Source organism: Psittacula echo (genome assembly GCF_963264785.1).
Source record: "Psittacula echo genome assembly, chromosome: 3".
Taxonomy (NCBI): Eukaryota; Metazoa; Chordata; class Aves; order Psittaciformes; family Psittacidae; genus Psittacula; species Psittacula echo.
In genome coordinates, this window is record NC_137736.1 from 105,061,221 (window position 1) to 105,078,290 (window position 17,070).

The 17,070-nt window shown below is 37.5% G+C and overlaps 1 protein-coding gene across 12 annotated transcripts in view; it reads left to right on the forward strand.

Annotated features, from left to right (window-relative positions):
- N4BP2L2 (NEDD4 binding protein 2 like 2) overlaps nt 1-17,070 on the forward strand; it is a 48,555-nt gene that overhangs the window by 6,017 nt on the left and 25,468 nt on the right. For 6 of the 12 annotated variants that reach the window (XR_013956440.1, XM_080613402.1, XM_080613400.1 and 3 more), the window contains 3 exons: nt 7,544-7,668; nt 12,887-12,975; nt 13,331-13,407. Coding sequence is in view for 8 of the 12 variants with exons in the window: in XM_080613402.1 (XP_080469528.1) it covers nt 7,544-7,668; nt 12,887-12,975; nt 13,331-13,407 (291 nt within the window). In the remaining 4 variants the exon portion in view is untranslated. Of the gene's footprint in view, nt 1-5,208; nt 5,303-7,543; nt 7,669-9,540; nt 9,581-10,048; nt 10,943-12,886; nt 12,976-13,330; nt 13,408-15,393; nt 15,440-17,070 lie in introns of those variants that run through there. The other 6 variants (XR_013956442.1, XR_013956441.1, XM_080613404.1 and 3 more) reach the window with 6 other exon arrangements.

Genomic DNA, 17,070 nt, shown 5'->3' on the forward strand with positions numbered 1-17,070 from the left:
AATCTTGGAGCAGATTCTCCTGGAAAGCATGCTAAGGCACATGAAAAACAATAAGGTGCTTGGTGACAGCCACCATGGCTTCACTAAGGGGAAATCCTGCCTGACCAATTTGGGGGCCTTCTATGATGGGGCTACGGAACTGATGGACAGGGTAGAGCAGTTGACGTCATCTACCTGGACCTGTGCAAAGTGTTTGACACTGTCCCACACAACATCCTTGTCTCTAAATTGGACAGACATCAATTTGACGGGTGGACCACTCGGTGGATAAAGAACTGGCTGGATGGCCACATGCAAAGAGTTGTGGTCAATGGCTCAATGTCTGGCTGGAGACCAGTGACGAGTGGTGTCCCTCAGGGATTGGTGTTGGGACCGGTCTTGTTCAATATCTTTGTCGGTGACATGGACAGTGGGATTGAGTGCGCCCTCAGCAAGTTTGCCAATGACACCAAGCTGTGTGGTTCAGTTGATATGTTAGAGGGAAGGAATGCCATCCAGAGGGACTTAGACACACTTGTGAGGTGGGCTGATGCCAACCTTATGAAGTTTAACCATGCCAAGTGCAAGGTCCTACACCTGGGTCGGAGCAATCCCAGGCACAGCTACAGGTTGGGCAGAGAAGAGATTCAGAGCAGCCCTGCAGAGAAGGACTTGGGGGTGTTGGTCGATGAGAAACTGAACATGAGCTGGCAGTGTGCGCTCGCAGCCCAGAAAGCCAACTGTATCCTGGGCCGCATCAAAAGGAGCATGACCAGCAGGTCGAAGGAGGTGATCGTGCGCCTCTACTCTGCTCTCTTGAAACCTCACTTGGAGTATTGTGTGCAGTTCTGGTGTCCTCAACATAAAAAGGACATGGAACTGTTGGAACAAGTCCAGAGGAGGGCCACGGGGATGATCAGGGGATTGGAGCACCTCTCGTATGAAGACAGGCTGAGAAAGTTGGGGCTGTTCAGCCTGGAGAAGAGAAGGCTGCATGGAGACCTCATAGGAGCCTTCCAGTATCTGAAGGGGGCCTATAAGGATGCTGTGGAGGGACTCTTCGTTAGGGACTATAGTGATAGGACAAGGGGTAACGGGTTAAATGTTAAACAGGGGAAGTTTAGATTGGATATAAGGAGGAAGTTCTTCACTGTGAGGGTGGTGAGGCACTGGAATGGGTTGCCCAGGGGGGTTGTGAATGCTCCATCCCTGGTGGTGTTCAAGGCCAGGCTGGACAGAGCCTTGGGTGACATGGTTTAGAGTGAGGTGTCCCTTCCTATTGCAGGGGGGTTGGAACTAGATAATCTTAAGGTCCTTTCCAACCCTAACTATTCTATGATTCTATTGCAGTAACTCCTTTAATACATGAGAGCAATATAGAAAATTAAAAATACCAACCATGATCCTGTGGAAAACATGCTTCCTCGTTCAGTGCAGAAATTTTGATACTTAATGTAAAGATATAAAATAATCTGTTTTCCATGTTTGGTGTGCTGAATTCTCTCTGAATCTTTCTCCAAATATATTACTCGTATTCTCTAACAGATTCTAAATATCTTCAGATTTTTAAGAACACATATTAATGCTTTTTTCATCTCTTGCTAGTGAGATAAATTGCTAATTTTATTTAACAGATGGGAAAGTGGGAACTGTGAGATCAAGGTCAAGAATAGTCACCAAATTTAGATGTGGAATTCGAACTCCCTGGGACTTGATTTTCAATGTATTCAATTATATGCAGTTTTGTTTGTTCAACGCTTGGCTGCGATTGTTAATTCCAATGAAGTCATGTCTCAGCATCTTAGTTACCTTTTTTGGGGTAACTAAGAATTAATGGCTTTCTACTGGAAAAATGTAAGTATTATTAAGTCTTGTTCTGAATAACGTTGAAGATGTTTTTCTGTTTAAAATCACAGAACTCTGCAGTGTAGAGTAGGACAACAAATAGTCTTCTAAAGTTATGTTAGTACGCAAGGTATCTTGGCCGGCTTGGCATCTTTAGTACCTGCAGACAAACTTCTAGTGCTTATGCTACCATAGCTGTTAAAGAAAAGCAGAAAATTGACATAATTTGTGTGGATCAGTACTAGAAGGGAATAAGATGCATCTTGCAAGCAGGTTTCCCAAGTATGAAATGACAACAGAGTGGTAGTAGGACCCAGGAGTCTTGAATTCCTGTCTGCATGTGGTGCAAAGTAAGGGCTTGTCCTCCTGCTCCAAAACTTGAGCCATGTCTGTCCTGAATCTTCCACTAAAGAACAGTGTTTTGTTTCAACTCTTCCATCCCAGCTGCTTGGAATCACAGGCATGTTTTTTGGAAGAGTCTTGTGGAATTCAGCTGGTCCTTTGTTCTGCTTGGAGCACGTCTGTCACCATCACTGGAAAAGATCAGCTGTGTTTTTGTCTAGCCTGATCTTGGAAAACCTGCAAGTATGGAGACACCACAGTCTCTGCAAACTTTTCTGGTGCAATACTGTCCTCCTACTAAGGAAGTTCTTCCTAATCTCCAAACTGAAGTTCTCAAGCCATAATTTGTGTGTGTTCTCCTGTGTTATAACATGTGCTGTTACCTGGTAGAATCTGGCTCCTCATCTTTGAAGCTTTCCTTCAGGTGCAGGTATGGACTTATTTACTGTAATAGGCCAATTATCAGATGGTCTTTTACTGTCTTCACTGCCAGACTAAACAAGCCCAGATGATATTAACTTCTCCGTAAGGTTGTATGCCCATAACCTTCTTGACAGGCATCTGTTCAGTCCTTTCGTAGTTTTCAGCATGTCTTTTGAACTGGGAAGCCCCAGACTGGATGCAGTATTTTGGAACTGACCACACACGAGCCAGGTAGAGTGTGGATGATACCTTCCATTCATCTACTGGCCACATTTTCTCTAATAAAACCCAGTGTGTAGTTTGCTGTTTAGATAAAGAGCACGCCAATCGCTCATCTCCAGTTTGATGTCCACTGTAATACACAAATCCTTTTCAGCAGGGCTGCTCAACCAGTGACTTTCCCTCCTGTACCAATGCTTAGGTTTCTTTTTCACCAGTTTCAGACCTTCGCTCCTTTCCTTGTTGAGCTTCATGATGTTTTGCTTAGTACTCAAGTTTCTCAGTGGCCTTCTGGATGGAAGTGCTACTGTTAGGTATGTAGGACATCACTACAAATTTGATGTCATCTGCGAGTTCTTTGCCTCATCATCCAGGTTAATGATGAAGATAATGAAAAAGTTAGTCCTGCTGTCATCCCTTGCTGTACTCTGCTTGTTACTGAATGGGAGATGATAAGAAGCCTTGATAATTTCAAACTGTGTTATATTCATCACTGTTCTCATCTACAAAGGCAGTTGTTTATCAGAGAGTGCATTTCAGTCAATAAAGAATGATTTGTCTGTTGCAAAACCCACATTGGCTCTTCCTGATTACCTTAATTTCCTTCACATGTTTGGAAATAGATTCAGAAAGGATGCAGTCCATTGACTTTCCAGAACTGACATTAGGTGAGGCCTTTAGTTCCTTGGGTCCTTGTCTTTACTTACCCTAAGTATGATCATAACATTAGTGGTTTTCTGGTCACTGGAGAGTTCCTCTCATCAACATGACTTATTTCCTGTATTCACCTGATCTAGATAGTCACAGCTCATTTGAGTTCCTCTCTATCCATCAGCTTCCAGTTTTGTTTCCCTGTTCCTATCCAACCATGGCTTTTGATCTGTGCTTACTAGCTCCACATCTGCTCCTAAATTCTAAGCTGATTTCTCAGTTCCTTCTCCATCCCCTTTCTTCGCAGATTCATCTTGTCCCTGTTTCAACAGCTGATGGGATCTCATTCTCATCTTTGTTGTACCATTTTCTTCCCTTCACTTTATGCTTTGCAGTGTCCCTATTTGTTAGCTCTGGTGCCAGCACCAAGTTGCTAGTTCCAGTATTTATGCCACTATGCTTCCCATGTCCTTTCTATTTCAGGCCAATTTTGTTACTTCTCTTGCCATTCTTAAGATTGTGTTGGGGAAAAAAAATGTGTTCTTAGAATGGTGGCAGTATTGGTGCTGAATCAGCTTCCTGCTGCTGCCAGAATGCGCTGTTTGGGAATGGGTTTACTGCAGTGAGAACCTTTCTGTTTTCTGTTTTACTTTGTACAAAAATGGGTGCTTTATTTTCTATGCACGTGACATTTCAAAGTTCTACAGCTTGGGCAGATTTACAAAAAAAATCTTGCAGGAAAAGCAAACACATGTACTTTGCCAGAGTTCACTTCCTCAATCCAAAACTTCTCAGAGAAAAGCTTGGAATAATGACACGTGATAAAAATGCTGTATTTCTCCTTCGATTTTAGAAGTAATTGACTATTATCTAAAACAATTTGGCCAGACAGATACCCAGCAGTGATATCTTTAGCCCAAGTGACAAAAGTCTGCTACAATTAGAAGTAGATGATAATATGATCTTCAACGCTGGAAAAAGTTACAAGAAAACAGACTTGGGATTTTTAGGGTATTTTGCTACTGAACTTGGCAGCAATTTTAATTTTCCATTCTTCCATAAATATCTGAACATGAATTTGAATAAAAAGCTTAATGAAGTTGAAAGAACAAATATTGGTGTCATTTAAGAAGTACATTTTTAATTAAATTCATTGTCAGGAATATATCAAGAGTCATCTGTATCTGAGACCATTTTCCTGAGAGCTCTGTCTTCTGAACAGAAAAGTTGAAAAGTTGGTATTTATAGCTGAACATAGAAACAACTGTGTGATGTATTTCTATGAACAGTGTTACAAGTCATGTTTTTAAATTAGCATTTACATAGCTTAGTAATGCTACAAATTTTAGAATATTTAGTTACTGGCTTTTTCTTCTGTCATCTGTGATATTTAGCTATTTTAAATAGGAGAATTATTAGATTGAGAGATCTTCATTATCAAATAATCTGTCAAAGTAGGCTAACTAGGATGCAGGTTGGGAGACCATTTTAGTTTTGAAATAAAATTGAGACAGGATTTGTGTGCGTGTGCACATGTGTGCACTGGAAAAAATGTCAGGTTGCTGACTATTAAATAGAATTTGGTTTCAAGTTGAGTTCTGTATGTTGGGCTAATATGTTCTATTAGATCAGAAAGCATGTCTGGAAAAGGTAGGTGGGATGCTCTAATTTTCCTATCTGCTTTTATTTCACTGTTCTACTATGTTCAAAGGTAGATGTTCAATTGCAGGGAATATTTAGGGTGAAGAAGCTGGACTGCAGCAGTTGGATAATTCTGCTGCTCATTTCAGGCATGTGCACATATTGATGCTGACTAATCTGGAATGTGACTCTCATTAGAAATGTACGTATGTTCTTTTCTTCACTGCTCAAAAGTGGAATGTCATCTTTTTGTGGGTTTAAGTAGTAATGATGCTTTCTTTGCATAGATGTGCTTCCTGTTGTTTCTGTTTCCTAGTTAATGAGCCTTGGATAAATTTTATTTCCAAATACATGTTAGATGTGTGTGAATTATTCCAAATGATGTTGACAAGTGTGTGTTTTAAATTTTGCAAGTTTAATTACTATGAATTCTGAAAGGGATAACTGTCAGGCTTTTAAAATGTTATGTTTTATGATTTCACAATTTAGATACAGGCTATGATCATTGCTGTAATACTTGAAGCTCCAGTTCATAAAATCATTACTTTGTGATAGCTTGTATGTTGTGTATAGGGTAAGGATTCTGTTACTCTGGCTTCTTTGGTAATCACTTTGCCTTCACAAATTCTGTAGTTTTAGGATTATTCTTACAAACGTAGTTTACTGTATTAAATCTGTTACATCAGTAATATAGGTTCATAAATAAATTGTGGTGTATTCTGAACTTTGGGGAATAATAACAAAATATCTCAAGAATGAACTCTGTTGATGGTTTACAGGATTCCCTAACTCTTATCATTGTGTTTCTTTATTGCTGCTAATGATGTTTGGAAGATAGAATAGATCTGAGTAAGTGAATTATTCTTCAGAAGACTGAGCAAACAGAGTCAGTTCCTAAAAATAAAAATTAATGCCCTATTAGTCCCATTAGTTTTGATTCATCAGTTCATATATATATTCCTGCGGAAGCCTGATGATTGGCTTCTCAGGAGCTGCAGGGCTGTGTCTGTCTACTCAGCTAGGAGAAGAATCCTAGTTACTATTTGCTATCTCTTTTATTAAGGCAGATGGTCCTTACTATTCCAGATGTGTATACACAAAAAGTGAATGTAGAAGATGGATCCAGTTTTTGTAGCATTATTCATTGCAAATGTAGCATATTTTAAATAAGAAAATTGGACCATGTGTGAAATCATGGCCAAGTAACTTAATGAACATGAATTCCTGTTAAATACTTCATACCAGAGAGGAATAGATATGAAAAAATGCTGCTGTATGTGGTATATGCTTTACTGCTGCCTTTTTATCTACTTGGAACAAAATTAGCCTTTGAATCCTTCTGTGCTCTCATAAACCAATGTAATACACCATTAATAAAGACATAGGCTCTAACAGAAGTAATTATTGTTCAATGTCCAAAAGAAGTGGGCATATTTTGGTGTATCATGCTCTGCTTTCTGAAATAGCATTACTGTTTGCCCTAAGGTAACCTTAATACTCAGGAAAAGGGAGAAGGAGCACGAAGTCAAAACCAGCTTATATGCAGCCTTGATCATGTTACTTGACAATTGCATCATTAGTAGTTTCTTCTAGTCCTCAGTAATCTGAATTTTGTTGTTACAGATTTCTGTATTTTAAAAGCAAAAATAACCAACAACATAGTCATGGGACAATAAATGTGTTGGAATGTAAGTTAATATGCAGTACAGTATCGTAGTCATTAAACTGTGATCCATAACAGATCTGTTAGTGGCAGGTGGCAGAAAACAGAAAATTCCTTGTGTAGGAATCAAACTTATGTAGGTCTCTTGAAGATACATTAAGAAAGCTTGGTAGCTTCAAACTAACATATATTTTTCCCCTGACATTATTTCGGATTTGGCCAGGGTTCTTTTCTGTTCCTGCCACCTAAGCAATTATGCAATCCCATATACTTCTGGTACAATTTGGGGCTTGTAGCCTTTGGGTATATTGCCCATTTCTGAGCTGAAATAGTTGCCTGAATTTCCACAGGACAGTGATACATGGCTGTAGCAATGGGCTACAAATACTCTGTGGTGCTAACTGACTGCTTTGTATTTTCAAATTTAAATTTACTATCAAAACCAAAAAATAATCACGGAGGTTTTGTAATCACACTTAATTCAGACTTATTATGTAGGTCAGACTTGAAACAAAATTGTAGTTTTGTCTCAGTTTTACAAGGTTTTCCCTTAACCCCTAATTTCCAAGGATTTTCTGAAAATAAAAGTTTACATTTGGCAGGATGGGGGTTGTTTATTGGGATTGATTAATGTGGATTTGATTGTCGTGTGTCCCCTCAACCCTAAAAATTAAGTGGCTTTGAGAAAATATTCTGTGAGGTTTTCTTGACATGGGTCTATTTTCATCTATCTGAAAAAATTGAAGTTAAAATATTTTTGTGTTTTCCTTTGTTTAACAGTGTTCTGCTTGGTCAAAGTCGTGATGGTATTGTGTTCAGTACCGATGATTATTTTCATCAACAAGATGGATATACATATAATGCTGCTCAGCTTGGTGATGCCCATAACTGGAACCAGAAGAGAGGTTTGAATGCATAGAAGGAATCCTATTAAATTATGCTTATATGTAGAAGATAGAAGTGTAGCATAATGTGCATGTGTGTTAACAGTCTGTATGAAAAGGATATACGTGTATATATATTAGTATAGGGTATATAGATGTATATATTTAAAGTATTCCTTATATTTTAATTAATGTGTGTATATATACATGTACATTAAATTTTGAACTTACAGAAGGCTCACAGTTAAAATTAGAAAATCTCTTTTCATTCTGCTATGACCTGCTGATTTGTTACATTTGATACTAGTATCTTGATGGCAGAATTGAACCTTTTAAATTCTGCCAACAGCAGAGTATCCTTTTTTTTTTTTCCCAGTATCTTTCCTAATCTGAGCTTCATCCAAAGTTTATGGAAGAATTTTTCTGGGGAAGATTTTAGTTCAGTTGTGTAGATTAACAGTTTTAATACTCATTTTTCTTAATACCTAGCAGTGTCCAAATGTTGGGTTTAATTGGTAAGGAAGTAAATAATTAGGGTAGGAAAGGTAGCAGACAGATTCTTGCCCGTTGTGTAGCAGTTCTCCAAGAATCTCATAATCTGTTTGGTCTGCTTCAAGGAGTGGACAAACTGAACAACTCCATTGTCTGTGCATGCAGATTACTGTCTGTGCTGCAGTCGCTCAAGCAGAAGCTTCCTTTCTATCTAAAGGACTACTTCTTTGCATCAGAAGATATGGAGGGCCAAGGGAAAAAAATATTTTCCCCTTTCCTCCTCTTCTAATCCTAATGCAAAATTGATGATACATCAGGGAACATTTCTGTATGAAAGGTGAAGGAAATCTTTAGAGCAGTCATTAGAATATCAGTTATAAAGAGCACTTCTGAGGATGTAGTGCAGCAATAGTAAATACTTTGAAGTTCCCAGTAGGAGCCTAAGGAGCAAAAGAGTCGATAAGGTGGCAGTTTACAGGCGAGAGGGCTCAACAATTATAAGACTACTGGACAGTTCTCACTTGATAATGGTTTCTGGCTGTTTCTGGCTTGATGTTAAGACTTCTCTATTTCTGTACCAGTTAGTTACACAGTGGTTTTGATAACCAGAACAGTGTATAATTTAGTTATTCAATGATTTTGATAGCAAGAACAAGAACAGCTGTGCCGTGCTGTTTAGAACACCCCCCCTTGAAACGTTTGCCAGGATAACTTTGGGTTGAAGTTACAGTCAATTCCTGCCTTCTGCTTTGACTAGGTAGAGCTCTCTGACTTGAAGTACTTGAGAAGGTCTTGGTTTCATTTATGTGTGGATTTTTGAAATACATGAAATGTGAACTGCTGGGGAATGGTAATCCTGATAGTTTGGATTCTGAAGAGTAGGTCTAGGTTAAAGTTCTATAAAGATTATATCAGCTACATGAAATACACATGTGTATATATATTTCTTTTTCAATTCACGTGACAACATATTTAGCTAGAGCTTCAGAATCATGTCAGAATTATGGAAAAAGCAAAAATTTGCTTTCTTTACAAATGAGAAAATTGTTCTGATAACTTTATCTTCTCCCTCACGCCCCACTTTTGGGGAGAGAATGATATATTACTGTGATATAGTAAGTAGGAGGGAAAAAAAATAGTTACAAGTCAGACCCATTAGGAAAAGAAAAATATTTTAGGTTAACAGAATTTCAAACTCTCAAATATTAATAAGGTAGTGAATTACATACCCTTAACACTTAAAACATACACATTTAATGTGAAGGTTGTAAGGTTAATGCACAAACATTAGGTAATCTTTGTGGCTAATTTGCCACTGTGATTTCAATCAGTGTCACTCTTTCAGGGGTTTAGGCCCTTTACATTCACTTTTGTGGCTTTTCTAATTGTTTCCAATTTTAGTTCATCCTGCTGCTTCTACTGGAACTTTTGGCTGTCTTTGGTATGTTTTTAACATTGTTGAGTTGATGGGTCAAGTTGGGTTTATCTGCTTTTTTAACTCTTTTGATTTGGTTTGGACAGTGGTAGTAAAATTAATTAATAGCTTTTTACTTTTAAACAAAGCTTTATGTAAGGTGCTACGTCAGCACACTTAGCACTTAGATCCAGAGTTAAAACAAAATGGTAGAATGTGTGAGTGGGCTATAGCTGTAATATAATCTTGCTTCACGGGCTTTTCCAGATTAATGATGGTCCCAATATCTTCATTGCAGAATTGGCTATTTTCTTGCTATCTTTATGAATCTTTCTGAAATGCATATTTCAGGATTTTCCCCTTGTTTATGTCAGCCTACCAGCTTTCTTTTGTAGATTCGGGTTTCAGAAATACCATTTGTGCCATGTTAATATATTTTTCCTTTTTTAAGAGCTTTTTCCATCAAATCTTAGTGCTCTCTTGGGCATACTTTATCTTTGCTTTTTTCCTTCCTTCCATCTACAAAGCTGCTTTCCAGCCTGTTCATTTAACTTAATTTCTTCCCATTGTATGGATTGATTTCCATCAAGATAAATCCCTACTTCTCTCCAATAACTCAGGGTTTTTATTCCTTCAGATCCCTGCTTCATTCAGTGAACAGATTGAGCAGTGTTCACTAAATGGGCAGGTATCCAACATACGTGTTTTTTTAATCTTCCTACTCATTGTGGATCTTGCTTTTCATTTAATGCATACTATTTTAACTTTGTTTAATGGAACATTATTCATTCTCCTGGAAACTTTTTTTGTATGAGTGTTATTTTAGTACTTTGAGTTTCAAATATTTCAATTCTTTCATCTAGTTCATCAACTTTCCTGTGAACACTAGTGGTATTACATTCTGAATTTTTTATTAGCAAGCTACGGCACAGTTGCTAAAAGCATCTTCCTGTTTAAGATACAAGATTTAGCAATTCGGATATTTCCTTCATGGTATCTAGTAATAATTAAATGTCATATTCAGAATGTATTTTCACTGTCTTCCTATTCATACGAATTAAGATCACTTCTGTAAATGATACGTGGAACTTTTTTAATTGGGCAGCAAGAAAATGAAGATCATGCAACGTATTGGCACTTGGAGAGAGCTGGATGGTGTTCAGAAACATTCACCAAATTATGATCTTTCTCTGTTGGTAGTCATCCTGACTTACTCATTTATTGCACAATTATTAAAAGAAAAAAGAATCGTAGAGGAATGTTTGGGTCATGCTGTTGTTCTGATGCATACCCCACATTCAACTACAGAACAAGTCCATCGTGCTGAAAGAGCTTGGAGTACCCGAGAGGAAATAGTGCCCCAAATGAGTATTTAAGGACAGTATGGTGGTATGTATGCCCTATAATTACTACACATCCAACCTTAATTCAAGTAATTTCCCGAGGTTCAGAGTCTTGAGTTTTGGTTTGCAACCATAATGTAAGGACTGAATCCTTGTTCTTTTTCTGCAAAAATTTTGAAATGTGAAATTCTCGCTGTGTTTGTGGCTCACATTGGTAGTACTGCTTAGAACTAAGCTGGGTTTTGGTGGTTTTTTGGATTTTTTTGGGTTTTTTTTCCTTGACTTCAATGTGTAGCATCAGAGCAGTTGGGTTTTTTAATTTTTTTTATGGAATTCGTCTTCATAATTCTTCTGTGAAATAGATAAGGAATTATAGTTATGGGTTTGCTGATTAACTGAGGCACAAAGAAGCTGAGGAATAGACTTTATAAAAGCCCGACTTCTGAATAGTTGTAGGTGGAGTTGAGGAATCTTCTTCGTAAGTTTGATACCCAAATACAAGTTGGATATCTGCTTCTCCATCTGGCTTAGTTTCAGGCTGCAAAAAGAACCTAATTTACTGATCCATGCACAGAGTAGTTCTTTTCTAAAGATGTAGAAGTTGTGTCCCTTTTTACAAGTAATGGCAGAGGTCTTGCTTTCAGAATACAAAGGTGAAGGAAGTAAAACTATAAAAATTGAAGTAGTCCATTTGTCCCAAAAGTGGGATACTCAAGTATTGTCTCTTGAGAGGTACTCTCCTCTGTAGGCGTTCCTCTAAACTTCTGGTAAGAAGAGCTAAACTGCTGTCCCGGTTTGTATAAAATGGAGGTGGATATCAAGCTGATAAGGGTATAGAACTTGAGTTTTTCACTTTTTTGGACAAGTCTCCTGTGAAGCATTATGTAGAAGCTGAATGTCATCATCATGCTCTCTAGATGTGCCCAAGAAAGCTGGTTGTGCAGTGTAGGGCTTTTTAGGGACAAATCCTAGTAATGTGAGTTAGGAGTCGTCTGGGGATGCTTTCCAGACTGTATACGGAGTTTAGAAGAATATTTGATCTCAAAATTAGAGTTAGGTTTAGGCATTAGAGAGATAACTGATTTATCAAGACTAAAGCAGTCTTAGTCTTACGAAGAGATATTGCTTTAGGCATCAGGGTAACATTAAAATGTTTTCTGTGCTGTGGAGCTGATGAATCTCAGCCAGCACATTTGTATATTTTGTCCCTATGGTCCTCCAGCTGATCTCACCTCTGCACTGTAAGCTCTAGGACAGTTCTGCTGAGTAAGAAGCAGTAATATCTTTCTAGTCCAAAGTTAAAAGCATGCTACTGTGTAAGTGTCCTGCCAAACAAACTGCATGGTGGCTGTGCTCAATCTGTCTTTCCATCAGTAAAGATGCTAATTTGGATGTGCCTTTTTATCAGTTGCTGTTTTCTAGAACTTGGAAGCAGCGTGTTATTCCTGAAGCTTTTGCCCTCTTTTGGATTTGCTAGAAACTGGCCAGCGAGTTCAAACATTAGTGAGGTGGAGACAGCATGACTGTAATTTTTTTTTTTAATGGATCTCAAAAATATTTCAGATATGTGATGCCTTTCTGTGAAAATCACCTATTTCTTAGCAGTTTGTTGGAGAAGGACTGCAATACCTAACCACAGGTTTCAGTTATGAATGCACCATGTGTTATCCAATCGTGCTGGTGAAGCTGGAAGCAGGATACGGTATCATGCTGGGGTTGCTATACTCAGCAAAACTTTGAGCAGTTTAGTTGTGTTGCTGTGACTTCTACACTTCCCATTTACCCATTTGCATCAATTCAGCACCACTTATTTATGCCCTTCTTGCTTCTAGTTCTTTCCATTCTTGTCTCTGCCTTTCAGTGCTTTTATTCCTTCTCTTAGATCAGTCAGACTAGATTAGTGCAAAAAACATCTGGAACTGTTAACTTACATTTACCATTTATTAAAGTTACATAGCTGTTTATTAACTTGCACTATTTTCCATTGCAGCAAAGCAAGCGATGGAGCAGGGAAAATCTCCAGTTATAATAGACAACACTAATACTCAAGCCTGGGAAATGAAGCCATACGTGGAAGTGGTAGGTTTTGTTGTGTGGTTTTAACATCTGTGACAAGTTTTCACGCTTACCTTCAGATGTGTAAGTTGGTGTGTTTTGTCCAGATACATTTTCCTTAGTCAAGTTTCTAAAAATAGGCAGCTTATTGATATGATCAGTAATTGGTATGTCAATAATTCAGACCAGTGTAAAGATTGACTTGACATGATCTGTTTAGCCTGGAATGAATGTTAAGACAGGTTGGGGGTAAGTGAAATTTAGCATGCTACCACCGCAGCGTTAACTACATCTGTTTATTATATTGGTCTTTAAAGTTTTTGTTACATTTTATATAATCATGATACATATATCATGAATTTCTCTTTGCTTGCTGCAGGCTCTAGAAAAGGGATACAGAGTGGAGTTCCATGAGCCAGATACGTGGTGGAAGTTTGATCCTGAAGAATTAGAAAAGTAAGGTTTATATTACAAAAATTGTTGTAGTTATATATCAGGATAGAAAGGCAGATAAATATGCACATATATGTATAATACTTTATATTTTATTCAGTATCTTATGATTTATAAATACTCACCTATTAGTATAAAATTTATTTTATTTAAATGCACATTTTGAGATGTATCTGTGCGTGAAAATGTTATGGATAAACAGACAAATAAGTAGAGGTCTTGTTGGTCCAAAAAGTCAATATTCAAATTTTTTTGGACATGAGTAGAAAAATTATTCCTGCTATTATAATCAATAATTATTCTTAGAAATTTGTTGCTACAAAGCACTGATGACAAGAAATAGGTAGAAGACAAAAAGAAATTACACCTTTTGGAAGGAGTGTAAAGGTTAAAAAGAAAGCTCATATTTTAGATTATTTTATTGCAAGATTTTGTGAAATTGTCCTCAGTCCTCAGAGTACCTGACTTAAAGTACTGTTGGACATAGGTCATTGGACTTGTGGGTTGGAAGAGTTCCTGAGAAGCTGCTTAGTATTCCTGGTTAATGTCTCATCTCAGATATATCTGCTTTAGGAATCTATGAGGTTTCAAACCAACTTAGGAAAATTTCATTGTTTGGAATGTAGTATCTTCATGGTTGATTGCGAAGTTCTCTTACTGATTGTTATTTTATATGCTTCCAGCTGACATGGCTTGTAGGTGTTTCAGATTTGTCAAGTAGCCCCTACAATGCACAAAGTATGTGTGTATAATAGTTACATTACTGAATTATACTTTGTGTTTATAAATATTGTGAAGTTTCACCTTTTCTCCTAAGCTACCAGTAGCTTATTTTTAGAGATGAAGTCCTCTGTCTGTAGGATGGATTCTAGGAAGTTTGTCTAATTCTGGGTCCAGCACAGCCAAGTTAGGAAGCTGTCTTGGTAATCAGATGTTTTTAAGATATTCAGTGTGAGATATCCATTACATGGAAGAGGCTAATTTTCCAGGAAAATTCGTATTTTCACGTGGTCTTAACAGGTAACAGGATAAACATGAAGTGTTGTTACCATTGAATTTTATTGTAAAGTAAAGTTTGTCTTTTCCAAAACCAAAGGAAACCGCTTGAACTGTGAAGGGCTGCCACCAATTGCTATGAGCTTCCTGGAAATGTTTCAGCAGCTCCAGTTGCTTTAAATACTTGAATAGAGGCCCATTGTCTGGAAACTTTATTTTCTGAGAGTTTAGGAAAGGTGGTGATGGGAGCTTTCATTTGTTTGGGGAGAAGGCTCTATTTCTAAGGTTTGGGGTTTTTTGTATGTCGTTTCTCACCTCTTCTCTCTCCCCCATGTTTGCATGTTTAGGAAATAGATAACAATAGAGAAGATATTGTAGGTTTGGGATTCCCCTTATGAATTTTAAGCTAAACATTTTGTGCAGTGCCTGGGCAAATACTGTGCTAATAATAAATTTGGATAATTTGATTAGTTGTCTGCATTCATACATTCGAATTCTAAACAGGATCACTTAAGATCTGTTTCTGGTAGTTGGAATGAAAAATTCACTGCCTCGTACTTTAATTAGCAAAAAGACTTTTCTTGTATTTTAGATACAGTCTTCTGAATTGTTTTTAGTGGTGCTGCCTAGAATGTTTGTAACTTTTATCAAGTAATCTGTCTGTATTCTAGAAGTCAGGTGCATTTCTAGATACTGCTTGTTAGGGTTGTTTCTGCCACTGCTTAGTGTGTTTGAGAAATCTGTGAAAAGGCTCTCTAGGTCATTACTGGGTGAATTCTTGATATCAAGAACGTGACCTGTTTTTTAGCATGAACTAGGTATCAGTATCTTATTCTTCAGTGTGCCTGTGAAGTACAGATTATCTTTAGAGTCATTCATGAGTGATTTTGCTTTTAGTTTAGTTTTGTGCACAGAACTTCTGTAAAAATATTTTGACTCCACAGACATGACTCCACAGACATGCTCAAAACTTCTTTATACATTTTTATAAAGGATTTTGTACTTTGATCCCATCTTTAGGAAGTCTTCAAAACTGCAGGTGAGAGAACAAATGAGTGTCAAAATCACAGGTATAAGAGAGGGGTTTTTTAAATTTTAGTAAGTGTTTAATTGGTGTTGGATGAAAGAAATCCCTAGTGTCATGTTTGTGTCTTTCTGAGTAGCTGGTCAGCTGGGGACTGGAACTTTTTTAAAAAACATACTATACATTTGATTCAAGGTTTTAGGGACTAACAGGTATCCTGTGTATAATCTGTATGTGGGGGTGGATGTTGTTTTAATTGTAAAGTTACCTGCTATGTAACTTCACACAGAAGTGAAATGCAAACATGTTTAATATAATCCTTTCTCCTTCGTATGATCACAAAACTGCAAGTTGATAATGACTTCATTAAACTTGTGCTGATTTTTTTAAGTAGTCATGTCCATGCAAGATTACTTTGCCAGTGTATTGGTATGTAAGATTTTTCTAGGGTAGAAGGATTTAATAGTGACAGAACTTTGCTTTTATCTATAGACTCTGTTCCTCCAAGCAAAACCAGCTTCCAAAACGTAACTGTTAGGAGCTTTTACCAGTACATCTGATTAGTTAAGGATAGATGGCTTTATGCTCTTTCAGCATAGCCAAGCCTCCAAAGCATGAGTGAAGACATGCCTGAGGAGAAGATCCCAGTATTAAGTGACACTATGCAGCAGATTTGTTTAATTTTTAAAATTAATTTCTATGCTTGATGTGATTTTGCTTTCGGTGATTTTACTATCCTGCCTTGTTCTTTAAGGAAAAGTACTTGTTCATTTATGAAGTGTTTATACACAAGTCACAGAATCACAGAATCACAGAAGTCCAGTTGTGGATGAGTGGGAGCTTTATGCCTAGAGCACTTGAGCTGTAATCTTTTTCTAGGAGCATTAAGATATGGAAAACATTGAGTAACACTATGCTTCCACCATGTGACGTGAAAGGACTTGGACTTACTGTTGGTTGATTGGTTGGTCTTGTTTGGTTTTGAGGGTTTTGTGTTTTGGTTTTCTGTCATGAGAGTCAAGTGCTTTATAGAATCTCTATATTCCTAGGAGATTGGCTTTTTTCTCTACTATTAACCTTTTTTATATTTGTGAATAAGATCAAAACTGTTAAGACTTTGTTAACTGATAAGTTCAACATGCTGCTGCCCTGGACGACACTCTAGTATCTGATGTTGTCTTAGGGAAGAATGTCTGAGAGAAGTACTCTAAGTCTTTTCTTCCCAGAAACTCACAGGAGGTTGGAGGGGGAGTAGAGGAGAGAGGGAAGAAAGAAGAGAATCAGTCTATTTCTGTGTAGAGTATTCTCTTTCCAGTATAGTCTGTTTGCTTCCAGTGTTGATTTCTCTCCTACAAAACTGAGCAAGTTGGTAAAGAGGCCCAAGCTTTCTCTGTCCCCAGCAGAAAGAACAATGATGCAGGCTTATATTCGCTATTGGTATGACTTGGAAATAATTCAGCTTGGACAAGGTTTCATAGAATAAGAATGTATTGGGTTAAGATAAATGCTTGTCTACACTATTAAAACTTTTTTTATTTTTGTATCTGTTCTTTTAGATTCAGTTCTGTTACAGTGCTGGCAATTCTGTGGCACTCAGTGTGTGCATGACCCTTGTGGCTTTCTTTAATGGCAGAGACTAAAATTTT